Source organism: Chaetodon trifascialis, chromosome 11, assembly GCF_039877785.1.
Source record: "Chaetodon trifascialis isolate fChaTrf1 chromosome 11, fChaTrf1.hap1, whole genome shotgun sequence".
NCBI lineage: Eukaryota > Metazoa > Chordata > Actinopteri > Chaetodontiformes > Chaetodontidae > Chaetodon > Chaetodon trifascialis.
The window spans coordinates 15,280,844-15,308,700 of record NC_092066.1 but is presented as its reverse complement, the minus strand read 5'-3'; the positions used below and the strand labels follow the sequence as shown (position 1 = coordinate 15,308,700).

General features: G+C 41.2%; 1 protein-coding gene across 4 annotated transcripts; it reads right to left on the bottom strand.

The window, feature by feature from the left end:
* Positions 1 to 207: 207 nt before the first annotated feature.
* On the bottom strand, positions 208 to 27,833 carry tcf3a (transcription factor 3a). Of its 4 annotated transcripts, none has more exons than XM_070973812.1 (20): positions 27,299 to 27,833; positions 23,133 to 23,228; positions 22,635 to 22,707; positions 15,177 to 15,250; positions 13,738 to 13,813; positions 12,983 to 13,023; positions 12,651 to 12,780; positions 12,183 to 12,232; positions 10,670 to 10,769; positions 10,137 to 10,273; positions 9,852 to 10,002; positions 9,652 to 9,710; positions 9,453 to 9,531; positions 7,666 to 7,742; positions 7,342 to 7,515; positions 7,113 to 7,209; positions 6,884 to 7,016; positions 5,364 to 5,602; positions 3,009 to 3,140; positions 208 to 2,891 (listed from the first exon to the last, which is right to left on the bottom strand). In XM_070973812.1, exons 2-19 carry the CDS (start codon positions 23,184 to 23,186, stop codon positions 3,016 to 3,018), a joined length of 1,869 nt encoding a protein of 622 aa, XP_070829913.1. In that variant the 5' UTR covers positions 23,187 to 23,228; positions 27,299 to 27,833; the 3' UTR covers positions 208 to 2,891; positions 3,009 to 3,015. The 4 variants fall into 4 exon arrangements, with proteins under 4 accessions (XP_070829913.1, XP_070829914.1, XP_070829912.1 ...); XM_070973813.1 differs by lacking the exon at positions 5,364 to 5,602 and adding an exon at positions 3,578 to 3,813 and having other exon boundaries at positions 12,651 to 12,783; positions 27,299 to 27,610; XM_070973811.1 differs by having other exon boundaries at positions 12,651 to 12,783; positions 27,299 to 27,609.
* Between the last annotated feature and the right edge of the window lie 24 nt (positions 27,834 to 27,857).

The following is a 27,857-nucleotide window of genomic DNA, read 5'->3' as shown; positions in this document are numbered from 1 at the left end:
GTAAGAGTTGACAGCACAGCTCATTTCTGCCAACTAGCGGACTCATCAAGCTATGGCACATTTCTGGTCTGGTCTGTCCCTGCTGGGAAAACTCCTTTTAAATTTTTTTTTTTTTTTTTTAAATTACCACTTCCCAGGTTCACTCCTTCTGTATTGCATTGTTAATGTTTTTCTTTCTTCTAAAAAAAAAGACACTGGACAAATGTGGATTTTGTTATTAAAAATGGCACATTTATTGCTACATTACTGTTATATACACAACAGTTCTCGATATCTACTTTATATATAAAAAATAGGAAACAGGAGGCACTTTGAGGACATAGCCTACATAGATGTTGTCCCCAAACATGAATGAAGACAGAGAGATCTGTAGCAGGTCATGTGTTGTGGTGGACAGAAAGGGTCTGTTAACAAAGAACACCAGGCGCTTGTTTTGATATCTGGTTACGGCAGACATATCTTTCATGTTAAGAAATCAAAGTCTTCAGTAGCGACTTTTCATGTCACAACACCGGGTTCTTCTGCAGAAAGGCTAGAGTAACTGACAAAGAAAATAATATTTGGGGCTAGTCCATAGGGCAAGATTTGTGACAAAATGACAGGTAAACCAAATACTGTTACATATCAGTACCAGCTTACAATGACAAAGCTGATGAGGACATATCATACAGCTGTACATACATATCAATGCACATGCCAGTCCAGAACAAAATCATATTTAACAAAATCAGCTCATAAAAGATGAGAAATTTTAAGTAGGATTTTCAGCGTCAAAGTTGCAGACCAGGTTATTTGTCATCTTACATTTCACAACACAGAGACACTGAAGCAGTCAGCATCAATGAGTGGAACTCTTCATTTTTACGTTGTCAGATGTTACTGAAGTATATAAGTTTTTATACATTTGTATTATAAAAGGGTACAACCTAAAAATCCTCAAATGCAACACCATTCACCATGTAGCAGAGAAGTATTCAGGCACTGGTGAGTAACCATTATCAAAACTCCCAAAGTCAGGAAAATGACTAAGGCCACCCTTTTTGATTCATTTTATGCTTCACATCATGATGAAACAGTGAATTACATCGCAGATCGTGCAGACCGCCCCCGCTGCCCCTTCCTCAAACTAATCAACGAGCTCATGAGAGAGCTGGACATCAGGGAGAGGAGAGGGGGGGTGTGCCGAACAAAAACATTGTGTTTCACTTGCAGAAAAACTGGTGCAAACACCAGAACAACCCAATTTAGACTGGCCTGACAGGTCTGTGTTGAAAGAGGCATTCAAGAACAACAAAAGAGCAATATCACAACATGTGATGTTACAGCCAGATAATTTTGTCATTTCTAACATTTCTAAGCACCTGGCACAAAAGAAAACACCTCACTTTGTTCCTGGAATCTAAATTGAGAGTCGTCTTACATTTAAACAATGTAAACAAAAAAAGCCCAATGATATAAAACAAAACTCATACAACTATATTACAAAGTAAAATATATATATATAAAAAAAAACAATAATAAATCAATTCTACAAAAGGAAGATCCTTACAACAGGCTTTGCAAATTGTTCGGGGGTGGGGGGTACAGGGGGTGGGGGCACCAAAATGCTCAAAACAGAGCAACAACCACAAGTCAGTCAATGGCGATTGAGTAAATTCTCCACAAGGTAGCAGTAACACTCATGATCCCTTTCAATACTCAATTATGTCTTCTAGCAAAATGTCATTCACCACAACACAAACTGCTCAGAGAGGCTTGTGTTCAATGAGTTCAACGTGCTGAACAGTTTCTTTACGTCTGATTTGACGGAGGGGCAGGCTGATGTGGCACTGGCTGTATTTCAGTCAGAGGGTTCAAGCTGACCACATGGCTGACACTGAGGCTGAGAGCGATGGCCTTCGTGACGGCAAAGGGTGCGAGCCGGGCAGGTGACACCTGCATGCTCGAGTCCACCGGCAGCTTCACGGAGGGAAGGCTGGGATTTGATCGACATCAGTGAGGATCCTGGATTCGCATCGAGTCTCTGCTCATGTTTGTGTCGGTGGTTGGGTCTCTCTCCGACACTCGTTCTATTCCACTTGCATGGCCACGACAATAACAGATGTGCAGGACTTAAAGAGATAAGACTCAGGGATCCACAGTTCAAAATAAACAAAAAAACAACCCACTACATGGGTGAGTTGGCGACTGTGGCATCTTAACAGCCAAAGCAAGAAAATGAAAAAATACAGCCAGAGTTACCAGCATATCAAAAAGACAGGTTGGCTTTCTGATTGGCCAGTCAGAGGCTGGATGTGTCCAAACCCATGTCTGTAATTCAGTCATCATGTGAAAGGACAATAAAGATGGCTACTTATCTTTATCAAATACTATGCATTAGGCCTCTTTCAGGCATGTGCTTCAACAGGTTTTGTTCACTCGTAGGATATAAACCCAGGTGTCCCTCTTTGCTTCAGAAGAATGTAAGACCTCCTTTTCAGATGGGAATGCCAATAATTATCCAACAAAACAAATCCTAACTCTGCTCACACGAGCAATTGATCCAAAAGTTTTATTTGATCCAAACAATATTTGCTCCCAACGTGTAAAGCAATTTTTCAAAATGTCTTACAAAAACATGATCATAAGAACGTCCTTATGTCCAATTTCCACTGTCTCCGCACCAGTGTCCTCGGTTCAAAGTATTGTCACGTAAAGATTAATAAATGTTTCCTCTTTCTGTGAGTGTGCTTGTTACTTCTGTGTTCACTGTCAGGAATGTGGCCACCTGCCTTGTCAGTGATGAGGTGTGTGTGCGTGTGTGCTTTCCAAAAGTTGATTAACACACACTGAGATGCATGACAATGATAGATTAAGGCCACGTGTTCTAAGGGCTGTACAATCAACAGGAACTGGAAGAGAAAGGAGAGAAATTAATGAATATCTTTGCACAGAAAAGCTTAAGACATACATTCATTATATTATCTTGAAGGCACCAAAACTCCACTGCACAGGCTCTCTAGACTGACCTGAGAATTACATATGTCCATCTCCTCCTAGACCAGGGTGACCCCCACCAAGCTGCATCTGAGGGTCCACGCCTGAAACCTTTTCCTCTTCCCTCCTCTTGAGGCAGGCCGCCTTTGGGTTCAAATTACGCTCTTCAGAAAAAGACACATCCACAGATTAAAAACGGTAAGGAAGCAAGTGAGGACATTCTTGAGATGACCCGATAATGCTTCACGATCAGAAATCAAAGCAGAGTTTTGAACATACAAAAGGTCAATACTAAGACAGGGGGAAAGCGAGGAAAGCAGGACAATGAAAAGTAGGATGAGAACTGCAGGTGTTTGGCAGAAACGAAGGGATATACTTCCTCATATATTCTCCCTTTCTTCTCCTTTTTTTCTCTTCATTTCTCAAAGTGATGCAGGCAAATAGCAAAGAGAAAGCCAAAGTGGACGCTGCACAGTAAGTGAGAGCAAAGATTAAAGGAGAGACTTTCCTATAGGTGAATGGCTGGCAACGTTTGTCCAGTTATGATGAGAGATGGTTGGTTGTCTACGTGGATCAGACCTTCCTGTATTGGCTGACCTACCTCGCACCTGCTTCTCCAGGCCCAGTATGACCTGGACAGCCTGCTGCAAGATGATAAGCTTGGTCTGGGCCTTGTCGCTCTGCAGGTGGACCTGACACATCCTGCCCAGCTCTCTGAAGGCTTCGTTAATGTCGCGCACACGCACCCTCTCCCTAGCGTTGTTAGCCAGGCGGCGCTCACGCTCCCTCTGCTCCTTCTCCTCGGCAGTCAGGTTCTCATCAGTCACCGAGACAACGCTGCAGCCAGGAGGAGAAGGGGGGGTTGGAGGGGCTGGTTAACAAACCCAAATCACAACCCTTGCTGAACCTGGGCTAGATGTTCTCACCAACTCTCAACTGTGCTGGTTTTATCTTATTATACTGCCTTTAAGTTTTTTTCCTCCTCAGAATCCTTGTTCTGTTACTGGGAAATATTCAATCTTTAATGTTCAACTATGTATGACAGTAACTCCAAGCTCTTAGTACAAGATGAGACCAGAGGAATAGCTGAAGATGATCCCAGTGGAGTGAGGCTGTGTTGCAGGAGAGTGAGCAGAGAGGTGATTTCTTCGATCTACATTATTTCAAAGGATAAATAATACATCTTTTTTTTAAAATAAATCGACATATTCTCAGTGTTGTGCGTTGAGCAGACGTAACACCGAATGATTTCAAGAACAAATATACTGGAGATCAAGATACAAAAGATGACCTGAGTGACAAGGTCGAATAAATCTGTCCTGAAGTCTAACCAACCAACAAAGATTTTCCTTTTTTGGGGGGGAGGGAGGGGGGGTCATTGGGGTCCAGGATGGAAGTTGTACGGGGTATGGAGACTGTCCAGCAGAATGACAGAATTAATGAGGAGGGAGAGAGAAAGGGAGAGAGAGGAAGCAACACCCTCTGCCAACATGGAAAGAGCCACAGAGGGAAAAAAAAGCCGAGAGGAGAGGCTGAGGGCATCGTATTAAATACATCAGCAGAAGGAGATGTATTTATCTGAATGTGAGGAAGAGGCGCTCACTGTTGCCATCTGTAAAAAGAAAATGACAGAGGACGGGGGAGTTAACGGCGAGATGGAAAGGGTTGTCTCGGACTCAGGGGGGCAAAATGAACAGGTTAATGCTTGAAAGGCTGGAGCATGCAGCACGGAAACACTGCAACAAAGCTGACAACAGGTTAATATGCATGATCACAGACAGCCCTGCTGTCATGCTAACATGAGGTGCCAGAGAACAGAGAGGGATGTTATGAGCACACGATATCACAATGCTGAAATAACTTAGCTGGAATGAAAATACTTCATAGTTTAATAAAAGCATAATGGGGAAACAGTGAAGAAAGCGAGTGAGTGTCCACAAAAAGATGTGTTAATCCAGTTAAAGAGTGAGGCGGACAGACATGGAAGCATTTCCACAGACAGCCAACTGAAGGGCAACGCAACACATACTGCATCAGAACAAAAAGAAGTCCTGTATGTGTTACCACAGGACGGAAACTTCAGAAGATGAACTGGAGAAAGGGCATGTCTTAAAAACAGTCACACAGCTTCATTTCTTTAACCTGGGTCCTCATCTTGTTGATCATTTTGAGGATGGACTGCAACAAGTATATTCTAACTCACTAGTATTAAGTAGGCAAATATTCTTAACCATCATAAGTGGAGTACAACACCACGGGTGATTTAAAAAAAAGATTTGAAATGGCTGGCAGGACATGCCAGGAGCTAGGAAGTGAAGCCGTGTGGGAGCTTTTTTTGTAAAGAAGCCCTTCCCCTCCTCTTCCTTCCTCCCTGGACACCCACTGACCTCGAACTTGCTGCTCCAGGTTGAGTATAACGTTAACAGCCTGTTGCAGTACGATCAATTTGGTCTGCGGTTTCTCACTGCTCAGATGGAGCTGACACATGCGGCCCAGCTCCTTAAAAGCCTCGTTGATGTCCCGCACACGTAGCCGCTCGCGGGTGTTGTTTGCCAACCTCCGCACTTTCTCCCGCTCAGCCTTAATCTCCACTGGCAGATCTTCATCGTCATCCCCATCACCCAGACTAGTGAAGAGCCAATGGTAGATGAGGAGGGAAGGAAACAACAGTATGGGTAGAGTTCACTGAACATTACTTGCCAATTATGGCATGCAATAATTTTTCCTAATTATGAGTAACTTAATGACAGTTACAGACAGTGCTACAAAGGTGGGTCACATTAGTGTTTGGCTCTAGCAATTTGTCAGATTTGACCAAATAATACTAGGAATAATGGAGCCCCAGGAATTTAAGTCAGGAACTGACAGTCTCTCCTGTTTCCACCACATACAGAACATGTAAATGAAACTGATTAAAAAGTAACAGCTTCATGTGAGATGCACTGTCTGAATAATAGCATCGTCCAGGAACCAGAGTTCCTGAGGTCGAGATATCATACAGCTCATGAGTAGTTAAAGAACATTCTCAGTTCATAGAACACATTTTGTGGTGGAAAAGGGTAAATTTTAGCGTGATATAAGACTTTCCAGGGCTTACCAAGACAACAGGCACGGCTCCACAGATCAATTCATCTTTACAGGTGCATTAGACAACAAGCTTACAGATTAATACAAGGGAAACGGCATGAAAGACAATGCGATCGACGACCGAAACAGTCTTTACAACTGTGATTTTAATACTCCAAGTTTATCAAATTTAGTGACATGTAAACCAGTTTTCTTCCAATCATTGGCTATGAACTTGTCTGTCATCTGTACTTTTATTAACTACATTATTTACATTTTTTGTTAATTTCATTTTAGATTTGATACAGATGTTATTGCATCTTTAAGGTTGGCAGATTTGGAAAAAGAAATGGTCTTTCTATCAGTCATAACTGTTCTTGGATGTGGGTTCTGATTGTTGGACTCTTCTGCATTAAGAAAATAAAAGGGATAAGACACTTTGGTGACGTAGTTTCCCCTTAAATCCTCCATTTCCACTTTTATTCTCAAGGTAAGTGACTTAACTCCAACTTAATTCATTTTCTACAATCCAGTAAAAGCAGATTCAGAATATTAAATAAAGGTGTGAGGCTACAATAACTGAATTCTTGTTCAACTTAATGTGGTGATGAGGCAGGAGATATTGCAAGGATATATTTATACCATGCAAGAAAAAACTGGGGCACAAGTGGAGCTCTCAACTCTGTTGTTGAATCAAATAGACTAATGACTATATCTAGAAAGGTTGAAAGACTTATTTCCTGACCCATTCTTAAACTACTGATGGATTATATGCCATGTAATGACATGCACTGACAGATAAGTATAACCATTATGTGGAAAAAACAAAGGTTTTAGACACCTTGTTCCAAGGCGAGCCTTCATGTCTTTTTTCTCATCCTCTGACCTGTCGGTAATAGAGCAGTTTTCATCGTCCTCCTTGTCCTCTCGTTTGACATCAGCACCACTGGCACGATTTAGGCTGCTGGGCAGGCCTGCACACAGAGTTTAGCAACAAAGATAATGAATCAGACACATACATGCTTTGGTATAAGAAAATTAGTGAAGAACAAAGCAACAGGATGTCTCACCACTAGGCTGAGAGCCTGGCTGGACAGATGCAGAGCCATGGTGACCATGCAAAAGTCCTCCACCAGAGGGCAGACCAGAGTCCTCATGACCAGAAATCTTCAGGACAACAATTTTAACATCATCAGTTTCAGTTATCTTGTGAAAGTTGGAGTACTGGAGTTAAGAGCGAGAAAACTCTCACTGTTAATATTTACTTTAATTTAAAATCAAACAATTATAAAATCTTACCAGTCCTGACAGGCGACCGGTCAGTCCCAGTGCTGCGCTGGTGACGGCTGGAGGTAACCCTAAGCTAGACGACAGCAGACTGCGCATTTCAGCCAGGCCTGGTCCTCCTTGTCCACTGGCGTGACGCTGAAGAACATTGATGGCTTCGTCCAGATGGTCCTCCATTTTACTCTGCTACAGAGAATGAAGAACGATGGACAATGAGACAGTGCAAGTATGTATGAATGACTGTAGCATCCTGCATTTTCCTCTGTAATCTACTTTAACACACTTTTGCTGCATGAATAGACATGCTACATGAATGAAACAGATATGTTGACTTACCAAGGACTGAATTCCACCCTCAAAGTTGGGTGAAGGTGTAGCCTGGCCAGAGGACCGAGTCCACTGTGATGCAGAGCCTAAAAAGGAAAAGATCACAGGGAACGTGTGCCCATGTTTACTGCATCATCTGGGCATATGCTCTAAACTGATACTAAGACATTAACAGACAGGGAATGTCCCACATGTGTGATGCCAATCCATTTATCTCCAAAAGCCACATTCCATTTATTGCTTGCTGCATTTATAGATTTCTGTTTGAACACGGCCTGACCCGGCGGGACCCATCGGGTTCCATCAGCCCCAGGTTGGGTGCCCACTCTCTAATGTGAGTGCTGGGTTAGTCGATGTGAAGCACTCCTGAAAATGACGTCTTACTCATGAACACTACAGCAGATGATTGATGCAACTGGGGCTTGAGCTTGGGCCACTTTTCCTGTCGTACTTTGTGAGTCATTTTGGTTAAATGCTATATATGAAGCAGGCTCAATCAAAGACACTGAAGTTTACACCCACATTTCGCTGTTTAAAGCCAGCCACGTGCAGAAGAGATATCTGTCCTTTAACACACTAGAAGCTTTTATTGCGTCTAAAAATGATGCTCACATAAATGTGTCGAACATTAGGAACATGGAACATCAGGTGAAAGAAACTGCTTTCTGATTGCTGATTTGTAAGATGTGAAACATGTCCTGTACACAGTACATTGTATATACATACTACATACTACCAATACATAGTTTAATACTATACACAGTATGAAATATACATTTGTCATCCATACTTCTTGTACTAAGAGTGAATTAAATGAACAATTTCAAAGTAACATATTTTCTAATCTCATTTTTGATTGAGTTCCTGATTATCCACCCCTTCTCTTCTCCCACCTTGTGCAAGCAGCAGTATTTGATGTACTAAGTGTGAGATGAGCTCACTTGTGAACTCAGTGCAGAGACAAATGGGGAAGTGACCCCGCCCTCTTTTTATTTTTACTGTATTTTCCCTTCCTCTCTCATGAGTTATATTTAGTGTGTGTGTGTGTGTGTGTGTGTGTGTGTATGTGTGTGTGTGTCTGAAAGATCAACTGAAGGTTAATCTGTGGATGGGGTACTATGAGTTAAATTTTATAAAATCAATAAAAATCTGGGACATACTATAAGTACCTTCTGAATCTTTCAGTGAATGTAGGTGAGACATTTCTTACTGTTGCTAAATCAGATGACCTGAATGTCAAGATAGTCTTGCATGCCAAACTTATCTTCGTTCTATGTTTGTTCAGTGCCAGCACAAGAAAAAGGTCTGACTGAACTCAATGACACAGGAAAAAAAAAACAAAAAATAATCTGGGTTATTTAAATTTTTAAACTGTGGATGGCTCAGCCATGCTCTTATTTCACCTAATGCTGCAAAGACATTTTACATGTAGCTTAAGATGATGACTTGTTATTGTTTCAAACTTAAATTAGTAATTGAGAGTATTCATGATGGCAAGGAGTGGGAACACCCAAGGTGCAAACACAGTCATCCATGTAATGTATTTTTAGTATGTTTCACTGACGACGCTGATACATATTGTGATGGAATTTTTCATTTTTCAAAAATGAAGTCTGACATACTTTCACTTTCAACCCAATAGATGGAGCTACACTGTCACTAGGAACCATCCGGACTCAGTCAAAAGATTTTATCATCCCCTTCAACAACAGGAACCAGTGTTGAACAAACAAAACTACAAAACAGCCATCTGACCTTGAAGCCACAGGAAAAAATGACTAGAGCTATTCCCTCACCTGATACAGCCTGGGGAGAGCCAGAGGGAGTGGACGGGGACGGAGGGAAGGCATTACTGTTTGGGTCTGAAGGGTAGATCTGGACACAGAAGGTTTTGTTTTTAATTAAATGAAATGCAAGTTCATCCTTTATATTTGTTATGCAAGACAAAGATGATAATATACAACATTTAAAGTCATTTATTTTATTTCTACTTACAGATGCCAGGGCTTTTCCAATCTCATCACCTGAACTTCCAGGTACTGCACCACGATTGGCTTTTGGTGAAGAAAAAAAAACAAAAACAAAAAAAACATTTCAATTGGATCCTCCAATAACAATTCTGCTACATGACAATGATGCATGAAAACATGAAGAGCACATTTCACAAAGAAATGAGCGCACAATAAAGTGTTTACCCATGATGGTGTCAGTGCCAGCGATGGGGGGTGTGTGGCTGGGGACTCCGAAGCTGCTGGAGCCAGAGTGGAAGCCAGCGGGATGAGCTCCGTTCACCTCACTGCCATGCAGGGGGTAGTTTTGGGGAGAGAGGGGCAGTGGCTGCCGTTTCTTGGAATCAAAGACACCCAATGATTTGAATGCACAACCCCACAGAAGCTCAATGATGCATTTGTCAAAAAGTGTCAAAGACCTCATTATGCCTTAAGAGAAAACAAGTCTGAGAGCATGAAGGCAGAGCTCACCAGTCTGTCTTGGGGGTTGATGGCAGTGAAGGGACCATGCTGGCTCAGATGGGGGGAGTTGCCCAGCATGGCAGGATAACCAGGCTGAACCATCGACCTAGCAGAGCCCCATGGATCAGAGGGTGGGTGGAGGCCTTCTGTCAGGGGGCATCCAGCGGAGGGGGGTAGAAAGAAGGGTGAGGGATAACCAGCCATAGGAGAGGAGAAGAGAATGAAGGCCACATATGAGACATGTCACATTACTGTGATGACTTCATTCAACTGTGATGTGCTATTCAGTACCCAGGCACCACGGGGTGTTCACTGGCATACGGCCACAGCACCCAGGCTCAGCCGGACTTCCATAAAGATATTATGGAAAACTACTTTCACAACCATACTGGCGATTAAAGAACATTCTAGGTCATTACTACCTCTGAAGCTGTGTGATATATTCACTTGTATTTAACAACAAGTGCCTCAGTCGGACTGAACTTTTCAACACAATGAATGCGGGGAGACCCTGAAGGCAAATCTTGTTTAGACTCACTCACCTTGCATGTAGAATGGTGGTGGGTAGACATTTCCTGCCTTGGAGGCTGGGTAGCCAGCACTGTCCCTGTTAAAATCCTCTCCTGAGGCTGGTGCATAAACCTACAGAGAAAAAAAAGGAATGAAGTGCCTCTAAACAAATCAATGTATTAATGTAAACAAACCATGTGGTATGTTTAACTTGTTGCACGAATGTAAAACAGTATATACTATATACAGCATTTTCGTTTAAGATACTCGAGAAAGTTTCCTGGGAGCTTCTTGTGCTAAACTGGGAGGGTGACCATAAACTCATTTTTCTATAAAAATAGTGTTTGGACCCAAGTATGATTTTCAAACATGCAAACAAAAAAACAATATATGCATTAAATACCCGATTAAACACAGCTCTTAAAACTGTGTGTTCCCTCCAAGCCTAGAATCTATTTTTACTATCTGGTTTTACTACTTAATTCAATAAACAGGCTGGTGCAACATTTCTGCAGACTAGAGCACTGAGCATTATGTATTGAATGTGCAGTGTCAGTGATTTTATTGGGCTCTGTCTTCTCTCTCTGTAGGGCATTTACACATTACCCTGTTAAACAGACACACACTGAAAATGGTTTACAGATACATAATTCACACTCTTCACCACAGTGAGATGTGACCATACAATGGGAGATGCAGTTGGATTTGGTGCGTGGTATAATGGGTATAAAGGAACCAATGTTATGAACCACCATATAATTCTCAATCAAGACTATTCTAGACAGAAAAGCAAGTATCAAACTGCGTCTGCAAAACTCAAATCCAAATGGACTGAAGTTTTCTTCTGTAATTTGATTGAACAGAGAGAAAAAAGAGAGAAAAAGAGGGGAGAGGAGAAGAGGGAACGGAGAGATGCACTCCTAATTACTGCACCATCTGCCGAATCCTGGATGGCAGCCAACTCCACTGGCAGCTGGGATAGAGGGATGGGGGAGGGAGAGAGAAAGGGGAGGGAGGCGGCGGGAAAGAGAGGGAGGAGGCAGGAGGGGGGTGAGTGTGGGGTAGAGAGGAGGGGGGAGGGGGGAAGGAAGAAACAGAGAAGAGGAGGAAATAGGGTGTCCAGAGAGCGAGAGTGGGAGGGAAAAAAATGAGGTGGAGTAAGAACCATCAAACCCCAGCATGAATTCCCTTCAGTGATCTAACGAGGATACTTGGCAGAGGGGAAGAAATGTGGCCATAAAGTAAAGGGCCTACAAATACAACACACTATAAATACATGCTGCAAATGAGTGACTGGGTGAATGAGTGGCTTTTCCCCCCCTTTCCTTCTTTTTTTTTTATTTTTTTACTTCGGCAGTGCAGATACACAGCTGTAAGAGCTGGATGTCCTGTATAGGAGCTGTTCAACTGCTTTATGCGCCAAGGAGAGGCTTAAGATGCCAAATGGAATGTGAAAATGGGGCGTAAAACACAAAAACATGGGCTCCCATGGACTGACTGCAAGGGCTGAGATATAGTGCAGGGCTGCTGGATGCTAACACTCACCGAGGAGGGCAGGCCAGGGGGCACCTTCCTGATCTTTTTCGGGTGCGATTCTGAGAGGAGGAGGACAGAGTGAAATCTCACAAGCATGCTTACAGACACAAAGATCTTAACTTAATGCAGAACACAACCACCAATGAGGGGATTTGTTTATGCGGCACCCTTCCTTCTGAAGTCCTGCTAAACCAATCTATCCATCTGTCTTGTGACTACTCATTAATGTCTAATCAAAAGGTATTTTAGTCTGATGTTATTCAGTGACTTTCCTCATTGAGATCTCATATTGTTTCCACTCTCTTTAACTAAGCAGAAGTGAAATTTCTCAAAGACTTTTTAAAACCTCAGCAGGAGAAGTGATGATACATGCAGAGTTAAATATAAATCAGAACAAAGAAGACTTTTTCTGAAACGAAATCTGTGATGACTGACTGTGATCAACACTGTGCTTGAGACGGTCCTTTACAATCTTACCAATGGGGTCCTGTGAGGGTCTCCTGCGAGGGTTGCTTCCCTCATAAGAGTAAAACTGGGAGTTGGACTTCAGGCCAGACGGGGAGAGGGCACTGGGACTGGGCATGGGTATCTCACTGGGCATAAAGCCCTGCTAAAGACAGTGCAAAAGAAAGCACAAGCTCATGTAGCATAAAAGGACAGGCAAAAAGGAATAATTATGGAAGTCAATTCAAAAAGATGCAGGAAAGGAACACGAAAAAAACTGACTCTGGTACAGGATTTCTCCAAAAGAGCACAAGGAAAGAAGGGGTGCTATTGTAGCAGAACACCTGCATTTCTGACTGATTTACCTGTGTTACAAACGTTGAGTATGGTCCTCGCTCTGCCTTCCCTGTTAGAGGAAAGGAATATAAAAGCAGGTCATGACTGTGAAAATTGAGCTTTTATGTCAATATTAAATGACAATCTGGCCATTCCCCTTTCTCCATTTGGGTGCCTCCCATCTGCTCTGTGAGTGTATATGATGATGTGTGGTATTTATGGCTGTGGACAGCAAAACAACAACAAATTGGCCCATTATAAATGGTTCAGGGGCAATTGTGCCCAACCTCCATCCCCTCCCCTGACAGTTAAACAGAGGAGAGCTATAGGCTACCGTAGTCCCAAGGGAGAGCCTTGTTTGTGCATGGGTGCCCTTACATTTCCCCCTACCCCCTCCCACCCTGAACACACAAACTGCAACACACGGAGAAACCCCTCCTCCACATCCTCCCTGATCAGCCTGCTCCCTTCACACATTGTTAGCTAAACATAAATGTGGTTTGCCTCAAAGCAGTACATTAGTATCTAACCTGTGAAAGGCTGCTCTCTCAAACAAATAGCTCATTGTTTTGGTTCAGTCACACAGACCACTGAGATAAACTTGTGTACTTCAATGGGTACATTCTTCTGTCATTAATTCTTATCATTAGAAACACTGGCCCCAAACTCTAGTGACTGCCTTTGGTTTTTTGTTTGTTTGTTTTTTTTGTTTTCTTCAAAAAAGACAGTGTGAAAATTGTGTTGTCTATCCTTCAACAGCCAAGTTAATTCTGCACCGTCTTACCGACAATCCCTGGTCCAAACATAGGGGCAGAGGCAATGCCTTCTTGCTCATTGTAAAGGCCTTCTTCTCCATAACCCTGAGTGAAAGACAACAGAGGAATCAGTGATATAATGATGAATGAACAAAAGCAAATAAATCCCATTATCAACACCCCTTTCACACCATATCACCCTTTCACCCTTGTGTGCTTGTGTAAGTGAGTCAATAAAGATTATAAAATTTGGCTGTGAGATCCCATGCCAGGCCTAGTTCTTAGGCAGTTCTGACTGTTTTGGGATAAAAGGGTCAATATAGGATTCTTCAGCAGCAACAAGCTACCAATAACGTGCTTTACCGTGTTGTTCAATTATTGGCTTGTTTCAGCTGGACCCACATTACATTTTCAATCAGTGACAGTGACGTTGTGCACAGAGTTTCCAACTGGTGCCAGTCCAGGTGTCCTGGCCAAATGGGAGAAATTCTGGTCACTTAAGGTCTGATTATGGACCATATTTTCCCATGTTTTTGTGTCCGAGTGACTAACGGAGACAACAAATTTTGATGGTTTTTCAGACGCAAAACAGGTTGCAATGTGACCCCTCGTGGCGTTTGCGCACCGTCAATGTACGTCCACTAAAGGTGTTTGTTTATTTGTAACTGACAGGCAAAGATTATTATTGTAAGTGTCTAACGGCATATTGGAAAGGATCTCTACAATGATACCTTTTTGTTAAAGATCCTTTTTGTTTAAACAGAACAGCCACGATATCCTCTCATCAAAGCCACCAGACTATTCACAGAAAGAGTAATTTCATCATTGCAAAACACATTGCTTTCAAAAGCAACAGAAACAAAATAAAACTCACTAAAACCTTCCTGGTTCATCTTTTCACTGTTCCAACACTCATCACCCACTTTGGGTGATGAACTCTTAAATCAGGAGAGGAGCGAGGGAACGACATCAAAGAAGCAGCATAAACGGCATTCAGAGCGGCAATATTTTCACATCTAACTCTGGCTTTATTTTTCACCAGACATTATGACTTGAGGGATTTAAATATGTTGGACTTCCTCAGCTGAAAAAACAAAACAAAACAAAACAAAAAAAACGATGAAAACCCCCCCTCAGTAATTAGTGAACCACAGAAACTGTTGTTTTGTGACTCCTATCCGTCATGCAGTGTACTTGGTGCTGTTTTTTCCCCCCAGTTTTACAATTTTGGATTTTTTTACAATTTAGAAATATTAGATATTTTTTTTATATATTTGAATTTAGAACATTCGTTGACAACTCCAAATGTGAACATAACATTCTTCTGCAGCTAACTCTCAGATGCCTTTGCTTTTGTTCATGGATCACATGTATGCGTGTAATTCAACTTGATGTCAAAGTCACTCAAGTCCAACTGCATGACATCTACATGACCAAAGTCAGCTTAGTAAGTGAGGATAAATCATACCCGTCCCTGGTTGAACGATGGACTGTTCTGTTGTCCTGGTCCCCAGGGACTGGACCCACTCCTCTCATCTATACCTGGAAGACAAAGAACTGGGTTAGGCCTATTAACCACTGAAAGGCAGACAGATTCTGAACAGGGATTTAAACTAAGTTCAGAGAATGATGAAGTTGACCTGCTTTGATACAGGTTTTTCAGACTGCTCGAAGTAACCTCCATTGAAGAGCTTCACTTCACAGCTCACACAGAGACAGCATAGTGACAGCGCTGTCACATAGCGTGGATATGAGCTGTAGGAAGTTTGAATAATTAACACCCAGTATGAGGCTCCCAGAATCATCCTCGACATTCTTCATTCTCCCACTCTACTCCTTTACATTTTCCATGGCAACAGTCATTCATCCCCCATCCATTCTCTCACATTTGGCCTACACCTTCGCCTTAACACAGACACAAGATCTCAATCTTACATCGTTGACACACGTTATCCGAGACCAGAGCACACCAGCTTTCAGAGAGCTGAATGTGTTTGAAAGGAGTGATTTTAAAGATTGGTGAAGCAGAAATTCCTGCCCGTCCCCTTTCTCTCAATCTCCTCTCGTACTGCAACACAGCATCTCTGGGGGAAAGCTGAAGCTTAATTGTGTACTGATTTGCATAATTGTGCATATTAATGAAGTTCAGCTCTATGAATATTCATATTTTTGTTTTGTTGTCTAATTAAAAAGCGGAGAGGGGTGATGGGAGGGGGGTAGAGGCGGGCTAGAATCATGACAGGATCAGCAGTAGAACAGAATGATGGGTCCACAGCGCTGAGAGCTGCTAGATTGCCGTGACAACTGTGATCTATACGCACGACACCAGCAGAATAAGAGATGAAGGAGACAATGTCTTGTCCCCTCTCTATGGCTGACTGTCACTCTCCACGTCAATCAAAGACAATAAAGAAAATGCACAAACCATTTGCTTCTGTTTTAAGTCATCAGTGCACCAAGCTTGAGACAAGGAAAGGCTCAAATACAATATTGAGTGTTTGTGAAAAAGTATGTTTTTTCACAGCGAAATTGCCAGAAAACATTAATAGGATGTATATTCAAAGTTTCTATTTTAATTACTCTATTATTCATACTTAATTTAGATAAGTAAACAGTACTGCCATATAAAATGTAAGTTTATGGAACAGGCTTTGATTTTGGGGCCAAATGTCACAAGTATTCACATTTCATTTCATATCATCATTAGAACCATGTAGCATATCAGAACAGTCTAAAAAAATGAAAGATTCAAAGCTCAGTGTTTCCCCTAGGATTTTTTCCAGCAGCAGTGCCGAAGTACATGAGTTTTGTTTTGCGCCATTGGAAGATACTTGACACGTCTGTTGATATAAGATGGGTTTTAGACACATATTTGTACACAATTGCAGATATTGCAGATGTGGAATTACATTTAATGAAATGTTACAAGACCTATCCCGACAGCCTATGTCCCGTGTCCTCTCCTCCTCTCTTCTGTACCTCTACTCTGCCTCTTTCCCCTCTCTCCTATCCTCTCATGCTCATATTTTACACTCAGGAGAAACAGCACCTGCCTCTTCCTCTCCTTAATTTTATCCATCTAACCTTAGCTTAATCACAACCATCATCAGCCTTTCTTTTCCTTACCATCCATTTTACCAAAGCAGTCTTAAAATTCAAGAATATATAACTTGAGTGACGAGTTAAGTGCAAAGAGATTTACAGTGATCACATTTCAGAAAAATGTTTGCTATGTATGCTATGTATGTCAATATCGGCCAAAAATTACATAAAAAAAATCTTTGAATTTCTGTTAGGCGTTCAATAAACGTGTTGAAATTTTCAACTTTATTGAGAATTATGTCCATGTTGCAGCACACACACATCAAAAGTGAATCACAAGGCCTACATTCATTTGCAAGCGAACAGTCACCTGTGCAGGTATGAGAAATGTTCAGGAGTGTTTAACATTCTGCGAATGAGTGGAATGCTCGCAAACAGACTACCAGATCAGAATAGGGTAAACAAGAGCCTGCTCCATAGACCTCCATAGATCCTAGACCTCCTGCTCAGTTCCACTGTTCAACATAGAAACTCTATATGGCCGCTTCAGGTTTACCAAACCTTTTGATCTGTCTTCCACAATACAATGACAGGAGTCATGCTTGGAGGAAATTGGTGGAGATTATTTTTATAATCTCCATTACTATTATTATTGCCTGCGTTGCTGCCAGCTGCGCTTTCAAATGACCAATAACCAACAAAAAAACTGCTGTTGCTGAGTTCACACTACAGGATTTTAGCCGTTTTTCCACTCGCTGACAGTTTTTGAGCTCGCCGACAAAGGCCCCCACATCAGAGCCAAATCAACATTCGTTTGGCACTTGATAGCAATGTGTGAACTGTTCAAAGTCGCAATCTGAGAGCTCGCCGATGCCTCGCAGATGCCAGAGGACATCAAGCAGGCCAAATCTCTGGTTCTGTTGAGGACGGGTCAGGCAGTCATGCAACGATCTATAGCCAACGAGAACAGACACGGTCATGGTGAGGGGAGGAGTCGAGAAGGAGAGACGGAAGAGCACCAGAGCAGTAGCCAGAAACCACAACGACATTTACTGCAACATGGCTGCAAATCAACACGTACACGACTTGGACCGTTCATTTCTTTTCATACACTTAAGTGTTGTATTGCAGATTTATATGTTACCTTGTCTGAGTGACTGCCTGACACACGTCTGCTTTTGGTCTAGGTCCTTTGAAGCTTATTTCAGTTGGTAATGTATTGCTTTTTCTTTCATCACATTACTGTTTTGTCTTTTTCACAAGTTGTAGTTTTTGTATCTGCCCCCTTGGCTTGTGCACACCTCATAATACATGTTAAAAATGAGAGCCTTTCAGGTTTGCATTTTAATAGTCACACCACGCGTGTTGATTATGGTTAGTGTTGAATAATCAAGTCCATATCCACTGTTGCTGGTGCAGACTTGACAGGAGAGGGCAGAGAGGCAGAGTGAGGAAAGCTGGGTTTTCATAGCTTGTGTTTAAGTGGAAAAAAATTGTGATTTGCTTCCCAACTTGAGGGCAGACAAAGAAATGGGACAGAAGAGGACACAGAAACTGATTTAAAAAACGGAAGACAAGAATGATGAAGGAAAAGAGCTTTTCAATGTGACCAGTGAACAGATATCAACAGGTGGGACACACGACATGAAAGCTATTGAAAAATTAAAAACCCTGAATTTTAATAAAAACCACAAGTTGTCAGCGAATAATACAAAGGTGAGTTAGATAGGCAGCGAAAAGACTGGGAAATGAAAAAACAAAACAGGCAGAGTGGAGCACCAAGGCCACATAGGCCGATGGACACAAGATTTACGGAATGGCATCAAGGACAGACAGCAACATTCCTGGCCTGGGTGTTACACTGTGGTGGGGAGAAATTGGGAGCACTTAAACAGAGACACCAGATCACACTGCTGTTGCAGCAAGAATCATCATTGTCATGCATACATGAGACTTCTACAGAGGTATACACTTAAATCACATTATGAATGCCAATATTACACTGATCCTGTGTCATATTTATAGAATGATTTCCAGTAGCGGTCACGAAAAGTGGAAAACCATAAGGAAACCATGAGTAGTGTACTACTCAGACAGACTACCAGGACTGAAAAGAGAAAAATGAAGAAAAGGGTGAGTAACATCAGACAAATTCTCTGGTGAACCCCAATGCACTTCTCCTCCCACCATGCAACGCCCCTTTAAGCATGGCTAGTCTATAATTACACAGGAAGAGATACTGGGAACAGACAGCCAGCCTGAGTCATAGGCTTCATGAGCAAAACTCCGGCACATACATTGACCAAACTTGCAGACATGTCTTGGTTTTTACAGGCACAGTGCCCCAGGCACCTATAACTGTGTGTGCCGTTTTGTCTACACACCTTCTTCCTTCCCTTGGCAAAGTGAGTCACACAGACACAAAGCATGATGTCAGATCAAATCTCAAGAGAGTGAACAATGTTAATGAAATACTGAACAATGTACAATAACACAGGCTGGCTGTTTTAACCTGTGAATCACCAGAGACTTCCCAAACACGAGTGTCCTCTAACACACTAACAAATGCAGCTTTGAATGCCCTAGTTCTGATAGTGTGAAATTACATACATTTCAACAGCAATATGTGCCAGGAATTCCAATTTTAAATGTCAAATCTACTTTTGAGTTTTTTCAGGACCCACTAACACATCTGAAAATGGAACATTTCATGCAAATTTGAAACTCTTCCCCTTCTGCATTTCAGTCGACACCAAAGTTTATAAATACATTTTAGGATTCTCAGTTTCCAGATACCAAAAATGAAAGTGCACTGAAAATTACTTGAACTACTAGTGAAAGGGATTGACCAGGCACACGCTGTAACATCCAAAGCAGAGATATTATCCTCACTGAAGGCTCTAAAAGGGAGGTTCCCCATAGCCACACATGTTAAACCTCCACATATCCCAAACTTTAACCATACTGGCAAAAAAAGCATTTAAGCGACTCTATAAGGAAAACACATGGCAGCTGCTCCACCAAAAGCAGATGTTACAGTTTGACCAAGTCAGGTTCTTTGAAACTAATCATATGCAACTTTAACTAGCCAGAAAACATCAAATTATGTACATGATCAACTTTAACTACATATGGACATCAATCGTGGTGGAGGTGCTGATCTGACCTATCCTACTATCAGTATGTAAGCATGTAAGGCAAAATGTATGGTCTTATGCTAGATGGAACGTTTTGGGAAATATTCTTTCTTTCTGAGAGTGAGATGACAACATTTTTACACACATAGAAATGTGAAAACGAGAAATAGAAAGTTGTGTGCTAGTTCATGACAAACAACAGCTTATCCATCTGGCCAGCACTTCTCTGGCAGCAGCATTGACTGCCAGAAACGGACAGTGAGCACCAGTTTTAGTATAGGTCTCTGGCAGCGTTTGTGGCATAAAACCTAGCAAACTTGTTAAGACGACAAGACTTCAGGAAGTCACATGCGTCTGGCTGTTGATCACCAAGAAATAGCTACTGCATAAAACTACTCCCTAATAAACAAATCGTCATTTTTACATTTCTCTTTTCATACAGATTAAACAAAAACAAAGATAAGACCTGTTAATTAGTAAGATTCAGAGATTTTGGTAGGTGTACTTTTGAAAAAATGGAAAGAGTCAGGCTAGAAAATTTTCCCCAGCTTCCAGTCTTGCTAAACTAAGGTAATTGCTAATTGCTTTCCATATGCTCAGAATATTGTGAACAAACATTGTTTTGTCAAACGTGCCGTACAGGTTTCTATGGACCACTGTGGGAATCCACTGTGAATAACATACATTACAGTGAACCACAGTAGCTGTGGAAGCAAACATTTCTATAGCCAGCAAGGATGAGTGCTGGATACTCAAAATATAAATTTTGGGGGCAGTATAATTTCAAGGTTGAGACACAATGCCATGCGCAGCCGTTGGACTGATACCATCAACATGCCTCTTTTCAGGGTCCCAACTCTCCAGAGTCAAGTTTGCTATGATTATTAACTGCCACTGCCTCTTATCAGTTTATCACACCATACTTTAGCCCCTTTATTGCTAATATTGAGTGGAGACATTAATAATGCTAATCACACCCAATGTGATGTTACAAAAGTTAAACATTTTATATGTTATGGTACATTTTTTATTCACTGTAGCACTGCATTTGGAGAGACAATGCTTGCAAAGTAAAAAAAAAGTTGTGCCAGTGTTTGACTCACATACAGTTGGGCTCCCATTCATTGTTATCCAAATCTGCCAACAATGGCCAACACACATTTGAAACCATTTCTCCTAGTCAGAGTTGAATCACAAACCTTAAACCCTTGCAGTTAATTTTAGCTACTGAACCAAAAAGGCTAACCAATTTAACATTACTTCAACCATTTAAAACAAGTTGGGATGAAAGCAACATTAATCTATAAAGCTAATAAAAACTACAATCACCAGGTAGCCGTGACTCTAATATTTATGTTTGAAAGATAGTTTTACTTACAGTATTCAGAGTTTTGGCCCCTTAAATAGGGGGAGGGGTCACAGCATTTCTATAACGTTAATATGATCCTGAACGGAACTTAGCACTTTCAGACTGCAATGTTATCTGTTAGATAGCCTTATAGTTTAGTCTTAGCTAAAGGAAAATAGGAAAATGTTGAAATAATTTTGCAGAACAACCAAAGATTTTTTAGGATATTTGACTTTTTCTCTCATTTGCCATGTGTTTTCAATGTCTGGAGAATTGGTCAACTTTCTTCCAGATTTTTCAGGACACATGGGAACGCTGCATTTGTAAGCTGTGACAAAAGAACATGTAAGTGGCCCTCATATGAATAGAAGAAATAGAGCCCCCCATACCCCACCCTGCCTCTGCTTGCCTTGTCTTTCATCTTAGCTTCAATATCCTGTTTCATTTCCATTACCAGCCAAAAGACCTACTGCACTTCGAGAGATATGAGGGTGACAGAGAAAGGTTCATGTAAAACGCAAGGATCTACTTTCTACCATATGGATAGAAATGGACAGATAGGCATTTTAAAATGCAAACCACTTTTTATGTATGTCAGGGGCTGAGAAACACCCCAAAACAGTCTGATCTTGAGTATCTCTGAGACTGTTTGTTTATAGCAAACTACATTCAATAGTCTGTAAGGCTGGTAATGTTGATGATGAAGATGGAGAACAGCTCTAGATGAAAATGAGTTATGTGAAAGCAAAAAGTAGGCCACAAAATTGCAGGACAAGGGAATACAGTTTGTCAAAAGGTAAGCAGAGGAGATTAATTGGGCTGTTCCCATAAACCTTCACCCTCTTCCTTTGTCCTTAAGTGATTGAATGGCAACAGCTGAGAAGGTGAGGGAAGGGACACCTGCAAGGCGAGGGCGAGGAGGGGTAGAGGAGATCACACTTAACATAAAACAACCTGGCAATCTTTACTGTGGTTCTTTACAATAATCTGTGATCTGAAACAATTTCTCAAAAAAAAAAAAAAAAAAAGTGGAGAAAATGAACAATCTCCTTTTCCATTACCATTCAAAACAGCATGAATGAATGGGGGTGGAGTAGTGACATGACAAGAAGCTCTAACACACCATTGTCACCATGCTTTACTGTCAAGTGATATACTGCGGAGCATTACACACAAACAACGGCATTTCAACACCAGCTTTAAATGAGAGGAAGTAAAAGAAAGTGAAATTTTCTTTTCTTTGTCATAACATTTCTTTTTTTCACATAAGAGAATCAGATACATTATTTTATTTGAGAGGCATGAGGAAAGAAAGCCAGAAGGACAAAGTAAATCAAAAAGAGAGTCAGAAAGAAAGACAATCATTAAAAAAACAGTAGAGAATAAGTTTTTCTCTCACCTGAACCTCCAAACTGACTGCTGGCGAGAGTAGTTGGCCGGTTCTTGCCATTTGAAACTGGAGGCTCAAACATCTGAAATGAGAAAAACAAAACTGTGAACTCACCAATGCTAGTCCATCTAAGACTTGACTCAACTATATCCTCTTCACTTGTGCCAAGGTTGATTAGGCTGTAATTTAAACTATCCTATCATGCAATCCATCCTACATAGCCACCAGCTAAAGAGGGCATGAAACAATCTACACATTCCAGCTTTGATTGACTGACTGCTAAAATTAAAGTGACTACAACTGTCTTGTAAAAAAGTGGCTGATGTAATGGCATTGCAATCCTTCAAACCCTGACCAACTGACCCATTCATGGATGCCCGGATTTTCATTCACATTTCATCCTACACGATAACTGTTCAGGGCCAATTATTGTCGTTCTGTGAGTGTAGAATGAACTGTGTAGGATGCACGCTCGACAAATTTAAGCAATGTTCAGAGAGAGCTTACCGCGCTAAAATCCAGCAAGTCATTGAGCTCCTTGTCTGTTTCCACTGCAGCCATTCTCTGCTGCTGTTCACTTAGGCCTTCAGTCTCAGCAAGCGACTACAAGCAGAGGTATGGACAATATCAGTATATCTTGCCTATTTGGAGGACGGTTAACTATCCTGACCAGCAAAGGTACACAGTGGAGGGGTAGAGGTTAACATTATAAAAGTCAAGTATGACAACAATGTATGACAACTGGTGCATTTTATGTAATATAATCAAAAACAAAGGGAGGGTGACAGAGGTTTAGGGGAAAATGTCAACATAAAAACCAGGCAGTCTGATGCACTCACTGTTAATTTCACTCAGTGGGAACAGCCCACTTAAAGTGTAGGAAATTGGTACTAAGCTACAACTTTATTGTGATATTTTCCAATTCATTTTACAAACTAGATCTTTATTCATCCTTTTGTTTAGCAAAATCAGTTATGACAACAAATTACTCATTAGCTGCTAAGATGCAAAGACACAACACTGCCAGAAACAGCTATGCACATGTGGGGCAACCAAACAATCAATGAGAAAGGTTTCAAACAAGTCCAAATCATCTGAGCATATCATATGACCCAGTGGATGTAGCAGAACTGATTCATGGCTCAAACTGGCCTACTGTGTCTATGGTAGAGGTGCAGATTATATAATGCAGAGGGAAGCAGAACATTCAAGGTGTCTTCCTTTTCACTTAAAAATTACTGGTTCCAGTAACAAAGTTAAACTGGAGACTGCCTGTGTTGCTGCCTCTTCCGCTGTAAAGTTGTGTCCAGTGGCGTTTCCATACCTCAACAATAAAGCTGGTAGATAAAATGTTGTCATAACCAACAGGAAATATGACAAAAATTGTGAGATTGAAACAAAAATAGTATTACATTGTGAACAGGAAATATTACAATAAACACAACTTCAGTCAATGTGACTTGCATCACAATGTCAATTTCACAATGATTTCTTTCAGCTTTTCACAGTAGATAATGACTTAAGTAGATGACTCCAAAACATAAAGCAGATTAAACTCTGACTTTTTTTTTTAATCTTTCTACCAACAGTGGCGTTAAACATGAATAACTAAGGCCTACGTGTAAAAGAGAATTACCAATCTTGTAGTACTTTCTTGCAAGACCATCAGAGTATTGACCAAGTAATGAAAAATCCAGGCAGTTTGAAGAATTTCCCTTGTAGCCCACATCTTACATGGACGACCATGGTTCAGCCACAGGCCACACTGCACTAGTTGTTTGTCAGGCCTGGACTCAGGCAGTTTCCTAAACCTCAAAAACCAACCTGCTCAAATGGTTCTTTTGAAAATCTCACAGAGTAATGACATGGCATGCTGGACTCTCAAGTAGGCAGTGTACTGTATCACAAGCACGTATCAAATGCAAGCCATGAGTGCAAAACATCTAAATAAATACCATTTTCATATGTGGTGGGCAAGCCAGCATGGCCATTTTGCAATACAAAAGCACTGCAGTAAATACCAGCTGGGATAACTCATAATGTCATAAATTTGTTTGTAGTCAGAGGTGTTAATTACATTCAGAGTTTGTGATGATGTCAAGCAGATATAAAATTAAGTTTCTTTCAGTTAGTGTTATTGATGTCTACTTGTGGTGACTGTTCCTCTAACCCAATGGAGTTTGGAATATGTTGCCATTATTTTTGAGACTTTTTGAGGCCACTTGAAACAACAATATTGCTGTGTTACGGAACAATGACCTGGTATTTCTCTGTAAAATGCCGTTGAAACTGGCTAAGGATGTTCTACCAAACATCTATTAACATTGGTGTAAGATCAATTCATTAGGAGTGCCAGTAATATTATCTAAGCTGCTGTGCATCATTACCAAAGACTGCAGTTATCTGCAGTACCAAAAATAATAACATTTGGAAACTGTGCTGCCAAGGCAAAGTATTGGGTACAGACAGCTGTCACCAAAACTGACGTAAAGTCATATTAACAGATATTTCATTTAACACTACAAATTATAACTCCAAAAATGTCTATAAGATTAAATTAACAGTTTTCAGGCACCAAAAGCTGTCCACTAGGAGCCACGCCAAGTTTATGTATCTATTGGACTGTGGTATCTGTCATGTTGGCAATTGTTTTGTTATGTTGTAAATAAACAACAATTTAAATGATCAGAAATAAACAATATAAGCAATTGGAGGGGCCTGAGATTTCACATGACCTCAAGTACATTATTAAGATGTTACTGACATGATTTCATTCCTGCAACTTGCATAACTCAGTATCATTTTCTGGGCATCACTGAGGATTCACTTTCAGTCTAAAAAAATATATACACTAGAAACAGGAAAAGCCAAATGGTTTCAGGTAAGTGCACTATTCAGACAAAATCACAATGAAAAGCATCTAATTTTCATACCAATGTTATATGGATTACAGGAGTGCTACTTTTACCTGTGATCCTCCTGCAAATATTGTGAGTAATCTTACCACTTTGTTTACAATCAAGTTTTGGGCTGCAACATACAATTATTTTCATTGTTGATTAATCTGTCAGCTATCTTCCCGGTTAATTGATTAGATGTTTGGTCTATAAAATGTTAGAAAACAATTTTTTTTAAATGTCGATCAGTGTTTCCCCAAGGCCAAGATGACGCCTGTTTTGTCCACAACCCGAAATATTAAGTTTCATGTCATTGAGGAGAAGAGAACTAGAAAAAATCCACATTTAAGAAGCTGGAATCAGATAATTGTAACTTTCTTCATTCTTAAAAAAAATTGCTAACACTGGTTAATCGATTAGCAAAATAATTGGTGATTAATTTGATAGCTGACAATTCACTAATGAATCATAGCAGTTCTACTCAAGTAAAACCTTGAACAGGACAACACCAAAAATCAACAATGTGTCTGCAGTGAAAACACAAAACAGCAGCTGTATCTGATTCTGAAGGCATGAAAGGATGCAACCACTAGATCAAGTCCAGCCTTACAAAAAGCAATGTGAATAGTGGTACAACTAATGACAAATGCGTTATCACACAAGAACAAGACAAATTATTCTGACACGACCTAATCTAGTCATTTTAGTCTCTCATTGAGCTGAGGTCAAAATGGGGGACAAGTGTTCTAGCGCCTCCTAACAAATGGAAGTTGCGTACGCTTGTCTTGAGCACCCCCACCTTGGGCCTGACCATTTGGAGAAAAGTTTTACGGCACAAAAAAAAAAAAAACACCCAACATCTGATACCTGGCGTCAAATACAACACCATCAGCAGCCATCGACCTGTGTTTTCAGGGCTCATCTGGAGGTTTAAACCCTGCGGGTTGTTTAAAAGGACCTTAAAAACCTGTTGCCTGCCCTCACGTCGAGCAGGAGAGAGAGAGGCAGTGATGAACACAAAGACTCGGGCCACCAAAGTTTCCGTTTGGTGGTAAAAACACAGCAAAACACGAATAAAAGTCAAAATTATTTAAGGGTCGTTCAAATTGTATTTTATGTTACGCAGGAATGTAATAAGAAGGTTTCGGGTGCATTTTTGTTGCTTGTTACAGAGATGGTGTGCTGCTGGTAGCGGTGGAGGAGGGTAAAAATAATAGTTACCCCAGAGTTATAACGTTACTCTGAACTATAATTTTATTATCGTGTGCAATTTTGAGGTTTACATTCGTGAGTGCAGTGGCCTGGGCAGCATTTGTGAAACTCAAACATCTTGATAACATGTGGAGGAGACTATAATGTTAGCCACAACCAGGAACGTTACAGTTAGCTACAACAGACCAACAACGGCTGTCTACGTTCGCGTTTCACGGCTAACGTTCGTGCATTTGTACCTTTACAAACCAACAAACCAGGACTACCGGCGGCTAAACCCGGGGGATGCTAACTCGGACTGGTAATATGCTAATGTGCTATAACGTTGAAGTCCGCTGAAGTGAACAAAGAAGTCTTTTCCACCACACATAAGCTAGTAATAATGAGTAGTAACACGGCCAGCTCGCTCAGGCCGAAGGGACCCCGCTTTTCCCAGCTGTGGCACTCGACACAACTTGAACGATGCGCCTCAAACTTGATCATTACTCCGGTAACGACGTGGCAGACAACTTCTGTTTGACATGCACATTATTGCTATGAATGCGTATTTATCCATATATTTACCTGGACTCAATTATGTGTCATCCAACGCGGAGAAATCAACGTCTGGAGTAGAGAGAAAAACAAAGTTAGGGATAGGATCCTTCCCCCCGTGGTCCGGACTGTGGGCTTGATGAAAATGAGGAAAGGCAATATATGAACCACTCCTCCGCCGCCTCGTCTCGTTGTCTTCGTCACGAAAGTAAAAACACGTCTCTAACACAAACCATAATACTTGTCTTAGCCCGTTTATTTCTGGTTAGAGAAATAGTAACCATTTCATTCTCCAAGTAGACATTTTAACAGCCTCCACATTGTCGGTTCACCCGGAGTATCACTCCGCTGCACAGCCGACGGGAGGACATGGACGCTAAAACATCAACGATGTCCGATCTGAACTGAAACGAAGTAACCAAACGAAGCGGGTTTCAGCAATTTTTGTATTGACGCGGCGATTATCTTAAATACCACAAATGTCACTGTGCTGTGACTGTAAACGAGACACAAAATGACCGGAGTACAGACTCGCGGAGATCTATGTCGGCTGGCGGATGAGGACAGCGGAAAGCCCAACAGACTACAC